This window comes from Nicotiana sylvestris, chromosome 8 (genome assembly GCF_000393655.2).
Source record: "Nicotiana sylvestris chromosome 8, ASM39365v2, whole genome shotgun sequence".
NCBI classification, from domain to species: domain Eukaryota; kingdom Viridiplantae; phylum Streptophyta; class Magnoliopsida; order Solanales; family Solanaceae; genus Nicotiana; species Nicotiana sylvestris.
In genome coordinates, this window is record NC_091064.1 from 83168508 (window position 1) to 83185410 (window position 16903).

A 16903-nucleotide genomic window follows, 5' to 3' on the forward strand; every position below is an offset into this window, starting at 1 on the left:
ATATGAGCATGTTTCCTTATACGTCAACGTCGTGACCGATGTCCACGAAGTGAAGAAGGACTATTGATGGGGTAAGGCAGTGGAGGTAGAAATTCCTGACAATAGTGACAACATTACTGACTTTAAGGATGGCTTTCTCTATTTGTACACTTTCCTATTCACCTTGGGTCCTAGTAAATTGGCCAGATCCCCTCCTTTAGAAATTGACCCGGTTATTCTTGATTTCTACGCTCAATATCGGGTGACCTCGGTCAGATCTACCCGTCCTTTTGGTGGATTGTGTTGATGCTCAGACATTTTACAGAATGGGTCACAGGTGAGGTTTTTACCCGCATCCATTTAATCAGGTTGTACCGTCTGCGGCTATATTGAGGCTTAATCAAGCTTCGACATCGGTCCAACAAATCTTTCTTCACAATTGTTGACGAGGGGAAGGATTGAGGATGTATGAGCAAGTTTGTTCGAGTGAGGACCTCGGATATCATCCCGTCCTGGAGGATGCCCTTTCTAGAGCGATGGAACGATCAACGTGAGTGAACTTTTCTTTACCCATTTCTCAATTATTCTTTTACGTGTCATGATAATCCCTTTTGCGCTTTCTCCAATGGTTGCTTGGTATCCCGAGGCAGTCCTACACTTAGAGGGGTAGATCAGGCGCTTGGATGCAAAGTTTCCGCATCGTCTCCGGTCCTGGACCGTCATGTCCAAAAAACACTGGGTGGCTAAGAACCGTGGTGAGGCTTCTTCACTGCTCGTGCTTCACCTTTCGTGCTTCTTTCCAAACTCTAAGTGGCGATGTGTTGCATCTCTTGTGGTGGTGCAGGCCTTGGAGAGAATATGCAGATGAGGCCACCCCATGATGGTAAGGCGGAGAGTAGGGGGGCTGATATGCAAGAAAAGGAAAGACAGGGCGGCCACTACTTGTCCAGATGAAACTGATGCTCTAGCATCTGGGTCGAATCCTGACGCTGAGGGGGAGGAAGAGGATAGAAGTCTGTTGAGGAGGAGGATGAGGTCCAGTATGAGAGATTTACACATACCTCAGTTGGAGGCTACTGAGTCCGGGACGACCGAGTCTGACAGGGGTAAAGAACCGGGGGCCATCGAGGAGAATGTTGATGTGGCTTCAAGTCACGGGGCTGGATTTGATGTGGCTTCTACTAGCAGGACCATTGAGCCCAATTGTTCGGAGTTCGGCACCTTCCAAGGACATGAGCATTCGGAGAGATTGGCGGCGCGAACGATCTGTTTCAGAAATACCCGGTCTCATCGAGAGAGTTAAGGGATGCCGAAGGGATGATCGGTGTCACGGACGGTACTCCTTTTAGTGGGGGAGGTTTTATTGCCAACATCTTTGATGGCATGACTGATGGGGCTGACCTCGACGTTTTCTGGTGTCATCAAAAAGGCAAAGAGGTCCCTGCAGTAGGTGATAGTTCTCCCTTACGTATTCCTTTTTTGTTCCCGAGCATTATTTGTCATCTCCCTTAATTTTTTCGTTGTGTCGAAGTGTAAGGAGGCATACGATCACGCCATCCTTCGACTTCATGAGGAGCTTTCTGGCTGGGAGAAGGAGCGCGACACCATTGCTTCAAAACTTCAAGACTCAGAGGCCCGTGGAGCTCGAGGAGATAAAGAGTTGGGGGAGCTTCGGGTTTCTTTGGAGGTGGCTCTTCGAGAGAAGGACGCTCTTGTTGCTTAGGTACTCTACCTTGCTCGCACCTGCTTTTTCACTTAGAATCCACACATGTTCCGTTATTCTCATAAGCATCGTCCTACCTTTCGCTGTAGGTTGAACAGAGCAGCTCGCAGATCAGCCAGTTGGAGGTGGAGATCTCCGGGCTGAAGGAGCGGGGCGAGGCTGAGGCCAGTGAATTGGCGATCTCTCAGGGCCTTCTTTTGGACACTCATTGAGAGATTACTACTTTGCCTGCGGCTAAGTCGGGGCTGAGAGAGATGCTGCTGCTTACAAGGACGATGCGGCTTCCATGCATGCAATGGTTCATGACATATCTCTAGCGACTGAGTAGAAGCTGGTCCGGGTTGCAGAGCATGCGAAAGCAAAGGCAAAGAAGGAGGTCTTGGAAGGACTCGAGACTAGAGGCTTTGAGCTATCTACCGATCCGGCGGAGGCTCGTGAGACGGAGGTAAAACTGGTGCTTTTGATTGTCCCCGACGGGGGTGAAGATGATAGTGGTGAGGAGTTGTCTCCAAGACTCTTTTCTATATTTCCTCTTTCTGTTTTATTTGCTTTCTCTCCCGGGAGACCGATAGTGTAAAAAACATTTTCTCTTTTCGTTAATGCACGATAGGAATTTTTATTCTGCCAGTTCTTTCTTGTCACTTTCCCTTTTTTTTCTTTTGCTTTCGAGCATCGGGTGTTGGCCCTATGATGCCTTCCTGCGGGACGGGCCGAGGGCCCCGAGGATAGCCACGCCTTGAGGTTGCGTCAATGGCTTCTCCGAACCAATACTCTTGACGTCGAGGATTTCCCAAGGTCCCTTGATTTCATAAGTCTTGTGTGAGCCCGAGGTGGTTCTTCCGGTACACTCCCTAAGGAGAAGATAATGTTTAATGCGGCAAGAATTTATTGGCCTTCTTTGGGCGATTAAGAAGTTGCTGCCTGGCCTTTATATATTTATCTGTCCGCCCTTCAAGCGGTGATTTTGCAGTTTCTTTTCAAGCCTGACTCATTTGTAGAGCCTGGCGCTTTGTGCGAGTTGCTCCATTTCTTTGCTTTAGAGAGTTCTTGTCTGGATCCTCCCCTTCTTCTCCTTGTTCCGTCGTGGCCATGGCAGCTGCTTTGACATCTGATCCTCGGACGAAGGGGACCTCTCCCTATGTTCCTCTTTTGTTGGCACTAGCGACCTTCTACCGATGTCGGGGGAACGATACCTGGAGTGTGCTGCCTCGAAGAAGGTCGCCACACCGGGGAAGCCTCCCAATGTTCCAGGCCATCGGGAGCATGTGTCGATAATTGTCTCATCGGTGAGGGAGGAGAACCTTGGGGCGATCAGGAGAGAGTGCGGATGGGGGGAAGGCATGATTTTAAAAGTGCCCTCCCCCGAGGAGAGTGCCAAAACGTATGTTGAGGGTTTTTTTAGCGTGTATACCCACGTTCTTGTGTTGGGTCCCCCGTCCCCCCGATTGGGTCGTTCTTGATTTCTGTAGAAGGTATCAAGTGACATTGGCATAGGTCCATCCTTTCTTCTGGAGGATAGTGCAGTTGATGAGATATTTTGTTGATAAGGTCGGGATAGAGTTCACCCTTAATCACCTCATAAGGTTATACCGGCCATTGCGTTATCGGGGCATAGTTGCTCTTCAGCGTAGGTCCACTCAAACTCCTTCGATCGGCAGCAAGGAGGATGAGGACCGCGGATGGATGAATCGGTTCGTTCGAGTACGGACGACCGACATTATGCCTGGAGAATTTCGACCATTCCCAAAGAAATGGAATTCTACACGTAATTACTTTGTTCGCACTGCCTTTCTCTTCATACGAGGTTGGCCCCATAATGATGTCATATTGTCCTTTACTTATAGCAACTCATTGGTCGGCTGACGAGGTTCCTGGCTTAGCCGAGTGGTCTCATAGGCTAGCAGCTAGCTGGGCTCATGATAAGCGTCGGTGCCGAGATCTTTCGAAAGGGAGATGGGAGGCGAAGCACTTTGGTATACGCCCGGCGTTTCCCCTCTTTTTTGGGGATGGATTCCCTTTTTTGACTCGCTTGATTTCTCTATCGCAGGTGCCGAGAGTTCACTCGAGGTGAGACTAGATTCCCCGAAGGAAGAGGGGAGATTACTGGCTCAAGTGTCAAGGAGCATCGGCGAAAGGAAAGATGTTCCTTGGTGCGAGAAGGCCTGCAGTGAGGTGCCCTCTCCGCAGCGGCTAAGGGGAGTGGTTTGGTAGGCCGGAAAGTTTCCGGGATTGATGCACCATCCGGAGTCACCTCGGCCCTCGGCGAGGCTCATCATCTCGGCCTCGTGGTACGTTTTCTGTCGTGGCACGAATGTTCTGGCCCCACACTCCTTTCTCTTCCATTTACTCACCCGGCTCTTCTTCCTCAGGCTTTTGATAGGCTCAAAACCACGTTGCTTTGTTGTGAGGCTCTATTGCGGGAGGCTCAAGAAATGGGAAGATCCCTGGAACTTCTTTGTGCGGCGAAGGAAAATGAGCTTGTATTCCGCGTTCAGGAAACCCTCCTAGAGATACAGGTATTCTGCGTTCCACGCTGGCCTGTATTCCCCTTTTCTATCTTGTCGTCTCTGATGTGTTGTTGTTTCAGTGGAAGGACAAGGTGCATGAGCTGGAAAAACTTTGGGGCGAGGTTGGCGTGGCCAAATGTGACTTTGATGAGCTGCAAGCGCATGTTAGTGCACATTCCAAGGCTAAAGAGAGGGCTCAAGCCGCGACATCAGCTCTCGAGGATAAAATTCAGGCCGTTCATGCAAGTGATTCTGCTCAAGCGAAGATGATCACGAGGCTCTCTTCCGAGCTATCAAGGGCAAAAACTGAGGTGGTGAACATCCGGGCCGAGGTTGTAATAAATAATACTAGGGCGGGGCGGGATATGGCGTCTCATTCAAGGAGTGCTGCTGCCGCTAGGGCCGAGCTTAAGAAGGCCTTGGATCGTGAAAAAAATAGCAGGGAGTACGAGAGGTGCAGGTCCCGGAGGGAGACCCTCGAGGAGATTCATGCAAGAGGTTTTGATCTTTCGAAGGAGATCGAGCAAGCTAAAGGAGAGAACTTCGATGCCAAGTTCCTGATATCCGATGAGGAGGAGACCGTCAGGCCGTAGCCGCTAGAAAAAGGGGAAAGAATATTCCTTGCCTTCTTTGTTGTGTATATGTTGCTTTCATTATATCACGCAGGCCGAGATCGCGCCTCGCCATCAATATGTAATAATAGAGGGAACCTCGCAATCTATATCTTCTGATTTTTCGCTCGTTGGTGTTTCCATCAGGTCGATTTGATCCCAAATTCGCCCTTGGGCTTGTGTGCTTCAACTGTTTATGGGCTCAGTCTCCGAATTGTGTTACGATTAGAACTGTCATTGGCCCTTACATTTCATGGAGACTCTGGCGACAGTAGTACTTGTGTTGTGCCTGTAGGCATATTGCAATCTTCGAGCCCAGTCTCCGAGTTATGTTGTGATTCAAGCTTTAATTGGACCTTACATTTTATGGAGACCCAAGAAACAGTAGTACTTGTGCTGTGCCCATAGGCGTATCGCAATCTTCGGGCCAAGTCTTCGATTTGCGTTGCGATTCGATCTGTAATCGACCCTCAAATTACCTTAAATTTCCGGTTAGCGATAGTGTCTTCTCATTTCTCGCCCTTGGACGTTTGGCAGTTTTTGGGCCCAGTATCTGGGTCACGTTGCGATCCGAGCTATAATCGACCCTCGAATTATCTTAAATTTTCGGTGACGGTGGCACTTATGCCGCTTGGTCGTAGAGACCTTTTAACTATGTGGCCCATAGTCTTGTATAGTTAACTATTTTGGATCGGGTCTCTGAATCGGGTTACTATTCGACCTCATTTTAATCCTCAAGTTGTCATAATTTTTTAGCTGGCGACAATGGTTCTTACACTGTCTGGTCGTAGAGACCTTTTCAATATGTGGCCCGTAGGCTTGCTTAGCTGGCGACAATGGATCTTACGCTGTATTTTGCCCGTGGGCTTTGTGTAGGTTTTGTATCCGCTCAATAAGGTCTTTTTGTAGTATTTTGCCTGACCCGTCGTCGGTTCCAGAGGAACCTCGATTTCAAGTCGTTGTCGGCGATGATTCGAGCACCTTGTAAGGTTCATAGCTCGTAGGTCAAGTAGATCGATACTTTTGCTTTTTTGGAGCCGACATTGTCGGGGCTCGTTTTTGCCTGTGGAGGGAAGCCTGTTTTAACCGGTTCTTTCCAAATATATCGGAGTAATGGACTGCGATTTTTTCGTAACAGTCGGCCGTCCCCGAGTTATGTTATTTGGGTTGTATCAGCCGTTTCGAATGTAGTCGTATGTGTTTGGCTGTAGCCATTTTTGATCCCTTAGTGATAGCTTAGGCGTCTACGTCGAGAGTATGCCCTTTAGGGATTATTACAAGTGCGACGTGTAGCCTAAATATCAGTATTTTCATGCCTGTTGAGGTCTTACAGTTTGTCATGCATGTTGAGGTCTTACAGTTTGTCATGCCTATTGAGGTCTTACAGTTTGTAGAATTTATCTGGTTATGCCGAGGCTGCCCGTTAGGGTCTTACAGTTTTGGATTTTTCCAGTTGTATGGCGATTGATAGCGCTCTCCGAGTCATCGAGTTTGTTTAAGCTTGAAGACAGCTTCTCGTGAGTTCCGAGTTGCCTTCCAAGGGCTTGATGAGCCCGGAGTTCCGACCCTAGGGGTCGTGCAAGTTATTGAATTTCTTATATTAAGTATCCAAATATATTGGGGCTTATTTGACAGAGAAGCATTTGCCGAGAATATGTCGAAATAATCTTTCTCAAAACATGGAATGCCGAGAAGATATCCTTTATTGTTTGGAGCAGATATAGGCCATAATGAGATGACGAGAATGTATTCTTTGCTGCTCGGTATAGATGTAGGCCGAGATGGGATGCCGAAAATATATTCTTCACTGCTTGGCGTAGATAGAGGTTGTGATGGAATGCCGAAAATATATTTTTTATTTCTCGGCGTAGATATAGGTTGTAAGTACATACTGCCTAGTTGTCATGAGCTCGGCCCGCACGGGCTCGGCTCCTCCGATTGTCTGACCTGCTTGTATGGTTCTCTTTCGAGTCCTAGCCCGCCATTTATTGGCCCTTCTGAGAAGATGGTGCTCTTTTAAGAGAAAACTGTCACGCGTCCCCCAATTATAGGAGGAAAACCAGCAATCCCGTCGTAGCCCTTTCTGGAGAGCACGTTGCTATGCTAATAATTTTGTTGGCGAGACCTATGGGTTGCAAACCTGGTCGAGGAAAGAGAGCTTAGACGATCCTGCAAGGGCCTCGGATCTCCGAGTGGAGTTCAGGATTTATGAATGCCTTGGCTGACTTCCTGCATGTATGTTAGTAAAAAGAGAAGAGACAAACGAAGGAATGGAGCAATTCTTCCTTTCTGCGGGATACGTAGGCAACATTTCGGGTTTTGGCGCTGGTGCCGGCAGCTGGTTGGACGGTGAGGGATTTCCTCTCATCGCATGTAGCTTCTCATTGAATGCCTAAGTTCCACCCTTGTTGGGGGGTCCCATCCTCTTTGGCAAAGAGTTATTGAAATCGCCTCCGGGCAATGTACCCGTTGTCATTCGAATAACATGGCCACACTTCGCGGGCTCAACGCTCCAGTTCGAGACCCCGCGAGCTGTATGGAGGGACCTGCTTTGCTGATTTGTTGTGACGACCGGCATCCGGATCCATCAAAGGTTTGAAATGTGGGGGTGATCTGGTTCGTTGGTCCGAACTTCCCTATTGGCTTTGGCCCAACGTCGTTGGTTTAATTTGTTGAACACCTGCACTTATGAATACATGCTTTACTCGGAATAGGTTAAATGAGGGAAGGGATTACCAGCGCGTGAATACGAGGTCGAGGCGAAGTCTCGGTGTCCCTTCCTCCGGATGTATGGGTAGTCATTGGGTATATTCTCCAGATCCACATTTCCCTGGTGGTGGATACTTTCTTTCTGCATTTTTCGGACCTTTGAAGGGTGTCATCGCCCTTTTACTGTCGTGGAAATATGTTGTGGCTTATCGGCTTTATCTTTCCTGGTTTTTTTCCTTCCTGACCGCTCGATGATACTTGGTGGCGATCTCCATCGAATAGCACGATCGTCGTTCTCACGGGATGGCAGCCTCGTGCGCGCCCTGTGGTTCCTGCGCCGAGCCTATTTCTTTTTGCAAGGGTTTTGGTCGAATAGGTCCAGGCCGCCCGGCGCTCCCAGCTTAGCTTGTGGAGATCACGATGTTTGGTGTAGCGATACTGGAATCGAGGATGCTCGTTGAACCTGGGTCCATTGGAGGTTCCCCGAGGATGCTGCTCTCGGGCTATCTTCGTACCATTGCAGGGTGGTCTGCATCTAAGCTCACTCCCTCCATTTGTCGTGCATAGATGATACCTCCATCTGCTTTGTATCGAGTTCTTTGCCGGGAGTCGGTTTGGATATACCGAAACCGAGGAGGCTCTCGGACGGTTGTCCATGGGAGGCGGTTGTTGTAAGAGCTTCCATGAATCTGATTCGATCCTTTGGCGAGGTCCTCAAGCATTTTTACGATGGCGGGATCAGCCACCGATCCATTGTTGCTTGACTTTCGAGCAATCGCTCGACAGGGAAAGCCGTCTCTGGTGCCGCCGTGCTGGGAGTCCTTGGGCGGCTTTGCAGCTGGTCTATAGCTGATTGTCGTGCCAGCAACATTTCAAAGATATCATGAAGATTGACTTCATGTTCTTCCCGGGCCAGGATGTTTTGAGCTTTCCATTGGTCAGCGAGTTGTATGCTATCATCAGTGCGTGAGGCTTCGTCGACTTGTTGCGTGCCTCGCGAGCCCGGCTCCGCTTGAATTGACCCAAAAGGTTATCAATGTCTTGTGGTGTCGCGCCAACTGTTAGAACAGCCATACTGCTTCCGCTATGGTTCTTGGGGTAGTTGTTCTCGATTTTGCTTACTGAGCCAGACATTAACCTAAAATCGAAAGTTCTTGGACAAGAAACGTGTGAAAAGATAAAGTGCGTTTGGGTGACGAAACCAGCAAGAAAATAATCACTATATTTTTATCCCCACAGTGGGCGCCAAACTGTTTACCATAAAAATGGTAACAATAATTAAATTTGTAAATGGGATTCTAAAAATACGTGATCTATTCTTGAACTAGTTTTTACGGCAGTTGATGCTTGAAATGCTAAGTGCGAAGATAAGACGTGGGCTAAGACGAAGTAGTAAGCAAACCGAAGGGGCCTGTTGCCCGAGCGTGGAGCAGATCGATGGAGACCTTGGGGCCGAGGCTCGATCCAGGACCGAGCTATCGGGGACAGTCGGGGAAGGGATAACAAGCAAAAATACGATTAGGTAAGGCTCTTTATCGCTATTGCACAGCTAGACGAGCGTAGAACAAGTAAGAGAATAATGAACGTGAAGTGGCCTCGGGCCAATGGGAACAAATGGCTTAGAAGAAAGGAGAGAGAGAGATATTATTGGACTTATGGAGAAATGGAGCAACATCAGTCCTTAACAAAGTGGTATGGGTTCCCCTTATATAGGCAGGGGAACACGACATGATACATAATGCATTAAATGTAAAGACACGGGGATAGGACGGCTAGGCATGGCGTGGTGCCAGGGCCTATTGACTCTAGCTGCTCGTCTCGGGAGTTCCCCATCTTTGTAATTCTTGCTGGGTCGCGAACGGACCCTTGAGCCTCGGACCTACTGCAGGACCGCGGATGATCCTCGATATAGAGAGCCCGATCCTGATCTCACAACCTCGAGGTGTCGCCTCGCTATTCCGAATAGGCCTTAATGGCGGGAGATGGATTGTCCTGATTTCGCCATACACACTTATATCAATTTTTAAGACAAAAGTGTTAAGAATGGGGTAGAAGGGACACTTTTGTAATTATTGTTAAGGACATAATTTTTAAAACCCATAAAGTTTTATTATATACAAAAAAGTCCCCTTCCTCCTCCACCCCTATTCCTCATCCCACTCCTCCCCTCCTCCTCCTCCTGTTCCTGCCACTCCTCATCCCCCCCCTGTTCCTCTATCTCGCAATGCTCCTTTCTATCCCCCGCCACTCCTAATCCTCAAACATTTAGGAAGAGGTTTCAAATTTCTAGAGAAATGTTTAAAACATCTACTGAGGTGTTTCAAACATCAGCACACATCTGTGGGGATGTTTGAAACATCTATGAAAAAAAGATCAATGAGAACAACACTAGAAAAAAGAAAGAAGCAGAAGAAATATCTCGATGGATGTTTCAAACATCACAGGGGTGTTCAAACATCCGGAATATATTTCAAACATTACTAAACATCCCAGGAGATGTTTCAAACATCCAGAAGATGTTTCAAACATCCCGAGATATGTTTTCAAATAACCCCGGGATGTTTCAGCAGAATACTCATTTATGGGGATGTCTCAAAAAATCTCGAGGGTATTTCGCAAAATACACACTTTGTAAAATTTCATAGTTTTCTCTTTCTCTCGTATATTTTAAACCACTAGAAGAAATGAAAAATAAAAAAAAAGAATATAAAAAAGAGATGAAGAGGGAAATAAGAAAAAGACAAGGAAGAAAATGAAGAAGAAGAAGATGACATAGACAAACAAGCAGCAAGAGCATCAACAAAAGTTGAACAGAAAGAAGAAAGTAAGGAAGGAGAATAAGAGAATGAGGAAGAGAAAGATGAAAGAAGGAGAAGAAGAAGTAAAGCGGAGAAATAAGCGAAAAATGAAAATTTGAAATAATTTGAACGAGTATGGAATTTTAAAATGTTTTAAAATTTTAATATTTACCCACAACTTTTATTATTTATAATCTGAACCCTGAACCCCTTTAATTACACAGTCTTATATTCTTACACAAGACTTCAAAAGTCTTTTTTACCTCATTCTTCCACGTTTATGGGGGTTGTTTGGTCGTATTCTACGACAAAACTGAAGAGAAAGCCGATATAAAACCTATATATATCACCTTTTGAAAAGTCAAAGAGGTTCTAGCTTGGCTTCCTAGCATTGGCCCTTCTTCCGACACGTATATCTTGTTATCCAGATGTCGTATGAACAAACGGTTATGAGAGTTATAAACTAAATTCCAAGACATTCAATTTTGTATATAATATGTCACAAAAAGACCTCACATAACACACAAAATGTATTTCTCAAAAAGCTTTAGCGACACACCTACTGGTCACATATGCAGTCTGCAGAGTCTAGCCAAACTGCAAATATCTCTCTACTCCGATGTCGTATCGATGAACGGTTTAATGTTTTAGAAACTAGACTCGTATATCTTCAATTTTATATGTGAATCATCCCGTAGTTCAAATCAAATTGGGAGAAAAGATCTTCTACATTTGACCTCATTTTCAGCACATTTATGAATGTAACTTGTGATGACCTTAGCCAACTTTTGTTCCACAACTCGCTTGAATTCAAAAGATAACACACAACTATTATACGACTAAAATAAATCATAATATAACCTTCTTATAATGTTAAGCACCCTAGTCTTACCCCAAAAGTGCATGTTATAACATTTCCAACTTGTCGACATTCGACGAAACTTATTTTCTTCAATTTGTTTAGCTTCTAAGCCTTCCAACCCTCTTGGTACTTCTTATTCATGAACTTAAATATTTGTAATCTCCACGGTAACATGATTAACTTACTTTATGTACTTTCAAAGGCGTTCTCATTTCTGAGCTAACTTGAATTGACTTATGAATACTCTCACATACAAAAATATAGGGTGTAACACACGGGTCTGACCCAGGCCTCACATTCATTTTCGATCAGAGGTTGCTATGAGTGTGGAGACTTGGGGCACCTTAATAAATACTACCCTTGTCTTTGTGAGCTCCAGGGCAATAGGGAGGATAGACTATGATTCCTGCATTGGTTGCTACACCACCTACTCAGCCAGCTTAGGGTGGAGGTCATCCAAGACGTGGTCATCCTATAGGGGAAGGTTAGGCCAGAAGCTATGCTTCCTAGGGACGACCAAGGTTGTTTCTTCTGATGCAGTGATTATAGGTATTATTTTTGTGTGCCACAAGAATGCTTCAGTATTGTTTGATCCCATTTCTACTTATTCATATGTGTCGTCATACTTTGCTTCTTGTCTAGATATTCCTTGTGATTCTGTTAATGCTCATGTGCATGTGTCTACACCTGCTGGTGATTCTATTATGGTGGATTGAGTTTATCGATCTTGTATGGTTACTATTTGTGGTTTTGGAATGAGGGTGTACTTTCAATTGTTAGATTTGGTGGATATTGATGTGATCTTGTGTATGGACTGGTAATCTCTGTACTAGGTTATTCTGGATTCATGCTAAGACCATGATGGTAGCTATGCTAGGATTTCCAAAGTTGGAGTGGAAGGGTTCTCTTGATTGCACTCCTAGCAAAGTGATCTTATTCTTGAAGGCTCAACAGATGGTAGAGAGAGGATGTTTGGCATATCTAGACTCCATCAGAGATGTTAGTGCTGACACTCCTACTGTTGAGTCAGTTCAACTAGTGATGAAGTTTTATAATGTGTTTTATTTAGACCTATTGGGCATGCCACCCGATAGGGATATTAATTTTGGCATTAATTTGGCATCAGGTATTTCACGCCTCGACCTTGTGCAGCGCGACCGACGCTCAACCGAGATACCTCAGTCAAGTAAGCTTATACAATGCCTTAAACCCAAACTCACCCATGAACTAAGAGAAGATATGTTTCATTAATTAGACAATGAGAAGTGATGTAAACACCAGTTATTTACCATTAGTTACGACATTTATGTATATGGCCAAAATCGGAGAGTTCAACTTTGGGGTTATTGTGGCACTCCACGCCCAACCTCGAGGAGCTCGAAGCAAAATTTGAAGTGCGACCTCGAGGTGTGTCCCTCGAGGTGCGTCCCTCGAGGGAGCATATCGATGGTCAATCTCGGAGCAGTACAAATCGACGATCGTCATGGAAAGGCGGGAAAACTCCCAAGGACGCATAGTTAGAGCTGACCAGGTCTGCAAGAATAGTACAAATATGTACTGAGCCATTATACAGCTGTACCAATAGCATTTCCTTATCATTATTAGACATGTACTATGTTGGGATTCTCCCCTCCTCTATAAAGGGGACCCTTGCCATTTTGTAAAGGACAGATGATTATTCAATACTGTTGATACCCAATTTTTTCCTATATATTTTATAGACATACACACTTTCAATATAGCATATATATGCATATATAAGCATGCACAAGGTTTTTATAATTTTTCTATAATTTTAAAGGCTTTAAAATAATTTAATTCTTCCCTTTTTACTTATAAAATTTGCAATAATTATCCTTCGAATTATTGTTGTGGTATTTATACCAAAATATTGCCTAAATATTTTTTGTGCATTTTTTTTAATTGCATTTATATTTTTAAAGCCAATTTTCATATAATTGCAATATTATCCCTATTAATGTACAATTACGTTTTATATGCATAAAATGATCTTCCATATTTTTTAAATGTTAAATATCTACTTTAAATTATTTTAGTGCACGAAATTATTTTTTATAAATCATCTATTATTTATTATAAATTAGATAGGGTTAAATTGGCTATTTAAAACCTAGCCAAATTGCATTTCAATTTTAGCCTAAATTCAACCTAATACCCCAGCCCAATTCCGAATTGAATTACCCGACTCAGGCCCCAAACACATCCTACCCGACCTAAAACCCATCAGATCCTGGCCGTTGATCTAAAAGATCAACGACCCTCGTTTGTTCTTTCCTTTTTAATTCCAAATGACCCCCTAACCCTAATCATTTCTCCACATCCGCTGCCCTAAGATCCTCTCCTCTCTCAAAACACTCTCAACCTAACCCTAATCTTTAACCGCCGACCTCCCATCTCCGTTCATTTTAGGTGACCTCTCATCATCTCTTAAGCCTCCAATGGCTTATATCATGTCATGCGTGCCTTCTCTAAGGTCTTCAAGGGCCCAGGTTCATGCCAACATGCATCTAGGGTTTATCTCCTACCTTTTCTTGGCTATTCCAATGTGATTTCAAGCAAATCATTCTATATTTGCTACGATCCTTGGATTTCTGGACATGTTTCTTCATCTCTATATGGATTCTTTTGAAACCCTAATTTCTTTTCTATACCTCCTAGATCCGTACAGATCTGGGACAATTTGAGTTTGTTTCTTGAATGTTTTACACTGTCCATGAGGTTCTTTACAAAAATCATATGACTTCAAGTATTTTTCATCTTCTTCTAAAACTAGGGTTTTCGGAACTTCTTTTAAAACCTTGTTTAACTGATTCTTTGTGTTTAAGCTTCTATTTCTTGCATATTTTGACTGATTCTATGAGTCTCCTACGTCTTTAACTCGTCTATGTTGAAAGCCCTAATTTTCTTTAGGGTTCCTTGTTTGGTTCTATGTGTCAGCATGACTGACCGGTTCTCGTTTTTGAGTTTCTATGATTTCTCGTGACTATCTTTCCTTGATATGATTCTAATAAGTTTCTTAGCCTAACTTACACTGATTCCATGTGCTTGTTTCCATCTTGACTGTTCAAGACTTGCCTCTTTCTCATTAAATCGGTATTGTTTGACTCTCATGTTTGCTAGAGTTGTATGTCGACTCTTGACTATCCATGTCGTACTTTATTTATAGGCTAAATGCTAAATCTTTTCATGACTTTTTCTTTGATTGATTTTGAATTCCTTGTTTCTTGGTTTAATTTGATAACTTTCCTTTAAACCTTCGATTCTTACGCTAGTGATTTGCTTGCCTAAATTAACTTTCCCTTACCTTGTTTGCATTGTTACTTGATTCATACCGACTATCTCCTTAATTAGAATTTTTTTAACTTGGCCCTAATTCTTTAGCCTATACGTACTGTATTTGAAGTCTGTCCTTACTGGTCATACATTGATTTCTTTCCTTATTTGATATTTAACTCCTTAATTAAAGGGAAGTACTTACACTTATTAGTACATAGTTCCATAATTATTGTTGAACTATAATTCTTGCCTTATTTTCTACCTATTTTCAAACTATAAGTACCCTGCTCTTTCATTAACACAACATACGAATACATTGGTTCAAAACTCTCTCACACTCAAAACTTTTCTGTTCTCTCTCTCTCTTTAGCTACTTGCTATTATTCTGAGTTAGTCGGTTGCAAGCCAAGGCTAACTATTGTGCTCTCCTATTCCTCACTTTGTGTTTACTCTCTCTCTACTGGTATGTTCTGATTTCAATTCAGGTCCCAAAACCAATATGTTTCTTTTACTACTTCAGTTTATCATGTTTCTAATTTGTTTCTATCTATTGTTCTGTTGTTCAACATGCAATTAACATGTTTACATTACTGCTTCACCTAGCATGCTGGTCTAACCTTCTTAGGGCCTTTCATAACATGTTCTACCACCTCCCCCCCCCCTAGTAGTCTGTCTCAACATGACTCTACCCTAATTTGAATGTTTGTCTACTTGTTATCCAGTTTTGATATGCAAGTTGATCTGTCACTTTAAATGGTTGATTCTATGATTGTTTCTGAAACTCCTACTTTGTTGGTACTAATAGCTATTCGCTAATCCCTTAAACCCCACAAGAACTGCTATGCTCATGTATATTATGTGCTCTATGTGTCCCCAATTCCCATTCCCGTGTGTGAAGGACTGTTATTTGAGTATTGTTGAACTTGTTTGACTGACCTGCTATTTGTTTAATTACACACTGTTTTCAAAAGTTGTTTTACTAAATAACTCTCTTGTTTACAAAATTATTTCAACTAAGTCTCTTTTTACACTGCTTTCCTACTAAAACCTTTTCAAAACTATGTCAAGCACTCTCACTTTACTCCTAAGTCACTAGGTTCTGCCCCCTCCAGTGTGTGTACTGCCTTGGGATCCTTCTGAGATTCCTCTGAACCCTGGCACACTAAGGCTGGCCTTTCCACACTGCACTTACTCAACCCCTGTTATGGAAAGTCTAGGTGTGGGCACTATCCGGGATCCTTGAGATCCTTAGGGAACTCTGACGCACCTAGACAATGATATTGTTTATGGAATATGGCATTTGAGGCTATTGGAGGCTTGGGAACACCATTTGACCTGTGACAGGCTCCCTATAGTGTAACTTCTTCTTTTATTTTATCTATTTATGTAATTCATTCATTTGGTTTGTAATAACTATTTGTAAACGAATATTGGGATGATTAGTGAAAAGGGGTAGGTAGTTATATGCCTGTGGGGTAATATGGGTAAAAACCATGCCTATAGAATTTTATACTTGCTATGTCTGCTTTACCATGCTAGAAATCATGCCCATAGGATTTAAGTGGTTCCAACAATAGAAATCATGTCTATTGATTCTAAAAAACCAACTTTACAAGTAGATACCATGCCTATAGAATGTGATCAAGTTCAGTTTCTATTGCAACAGATATTTACGTTTATTTTCATTAGATATCATGCCTAAAAGTTTCAAACACCTTTTTTAACAATTAGATACCATGTTTATAGGGAACAAAATCTGAAATTCTGCCTATAGAATAAAAATCAATAAGTCAGTTCAATTCATATTAGTTTACTTATAAACTAGCCTAATCAATGGTTTGTTTTCCTTAAATGAATTCTTTCAAATACTGCCTTCACTATCACTAGACAGCATGCCTATAGGAACTCAAAAATCCATTTTAAAACTGTTCATTACTTTACTATATCAACGTAGTTATGCTCCTAAGACATCATTGTTCTGTGTTAGGCGAGCCAATAGGGCGTTTTCAAATCCTACAACTTTGAAACTATTTCTGCTAGTTAAAGTTGTTTGGATTTAACGGGTTTAATTAGTAGGAAAGTCAAATAGGATCCTACAACTCTGTTCTCTTTGAATGTTGTTTGAAGACGTGCATTTATGTGGTATGTTTGAGGAGGTAACTGTGAGCCTCTAGTTTGCTTTATATGCATACCTAACTATTCTTGCACGTTGCCTAGAATTTTCTCATTTTAAAACACCTTAGTGGTTGTCTAGAACTGCCCAGCTTTAGAGGTCCTAAAATAACTTCAGGACCACAAGGAAGGGATGGGTAGTACACACATAGGGCATTGTCAAGGTTATTAGAATGCTTTAGGCTATGACCAAGGGGATGGACTTGGGTAGAACGGAATATGATGACTACGCGCTAATGTCACGT

The 16903-nt window shown here is 43.4% G+C and overlaps 1 protein-coding gene across 1 annotated transcript; it reads left to right on the forward strand.

Annotated features, from left to right (window-relative positions):
* The first annotated feature begins 1296 nt into the window (after positions 1–1296).
* Positions 1297–4802, forward strand: LOC138875298 (uncharacterized). Its single transcript, XM_070154121.1, has 7 exons — positions 1297–1425; positions 1511–1693; positions 1792–1870; positions 2050–2196; positions 3750–3874; positions 4072–4218; positions 4290–4802. Exons 1-7 carry the CDS (start codon positions 1297–1299, stop codon positions 4800–4802), a joined length of 1323 nt encoding a protein of 440 aa, XP_070010222.1.
* Positions 4803–16903: the final 12101 nt, after the last annotated feature.

What these genes read in the sequence shown, in the direction of transcription:
- LOC138875298 (XM_070154121.1), top strand. Translation starts at nt 1,297, where the DNA reads ATGATCGGTGTCACGGACGGTACTCCTTTTAGTGGGGGAGGTTTTATT. An exon ending in AAGGCAAAGAGGTCCCTGCA is followed by an intron (nt 1,426 to 1,510) that starts GTAGGTGATAGT and finishes GTTGTGTCGAAG; the next exon opens with TGTAAGGAGGCATACGATCA. An exon ending in AAACCCTCCTAGAGATACAG is followed by an intron (nt 4,219 to 4,289) that starts GTATTCTGCGTT and finishes TTGTTGTTTCAG; the next exon opens with TGGAAGGACAAGGTGCATGA.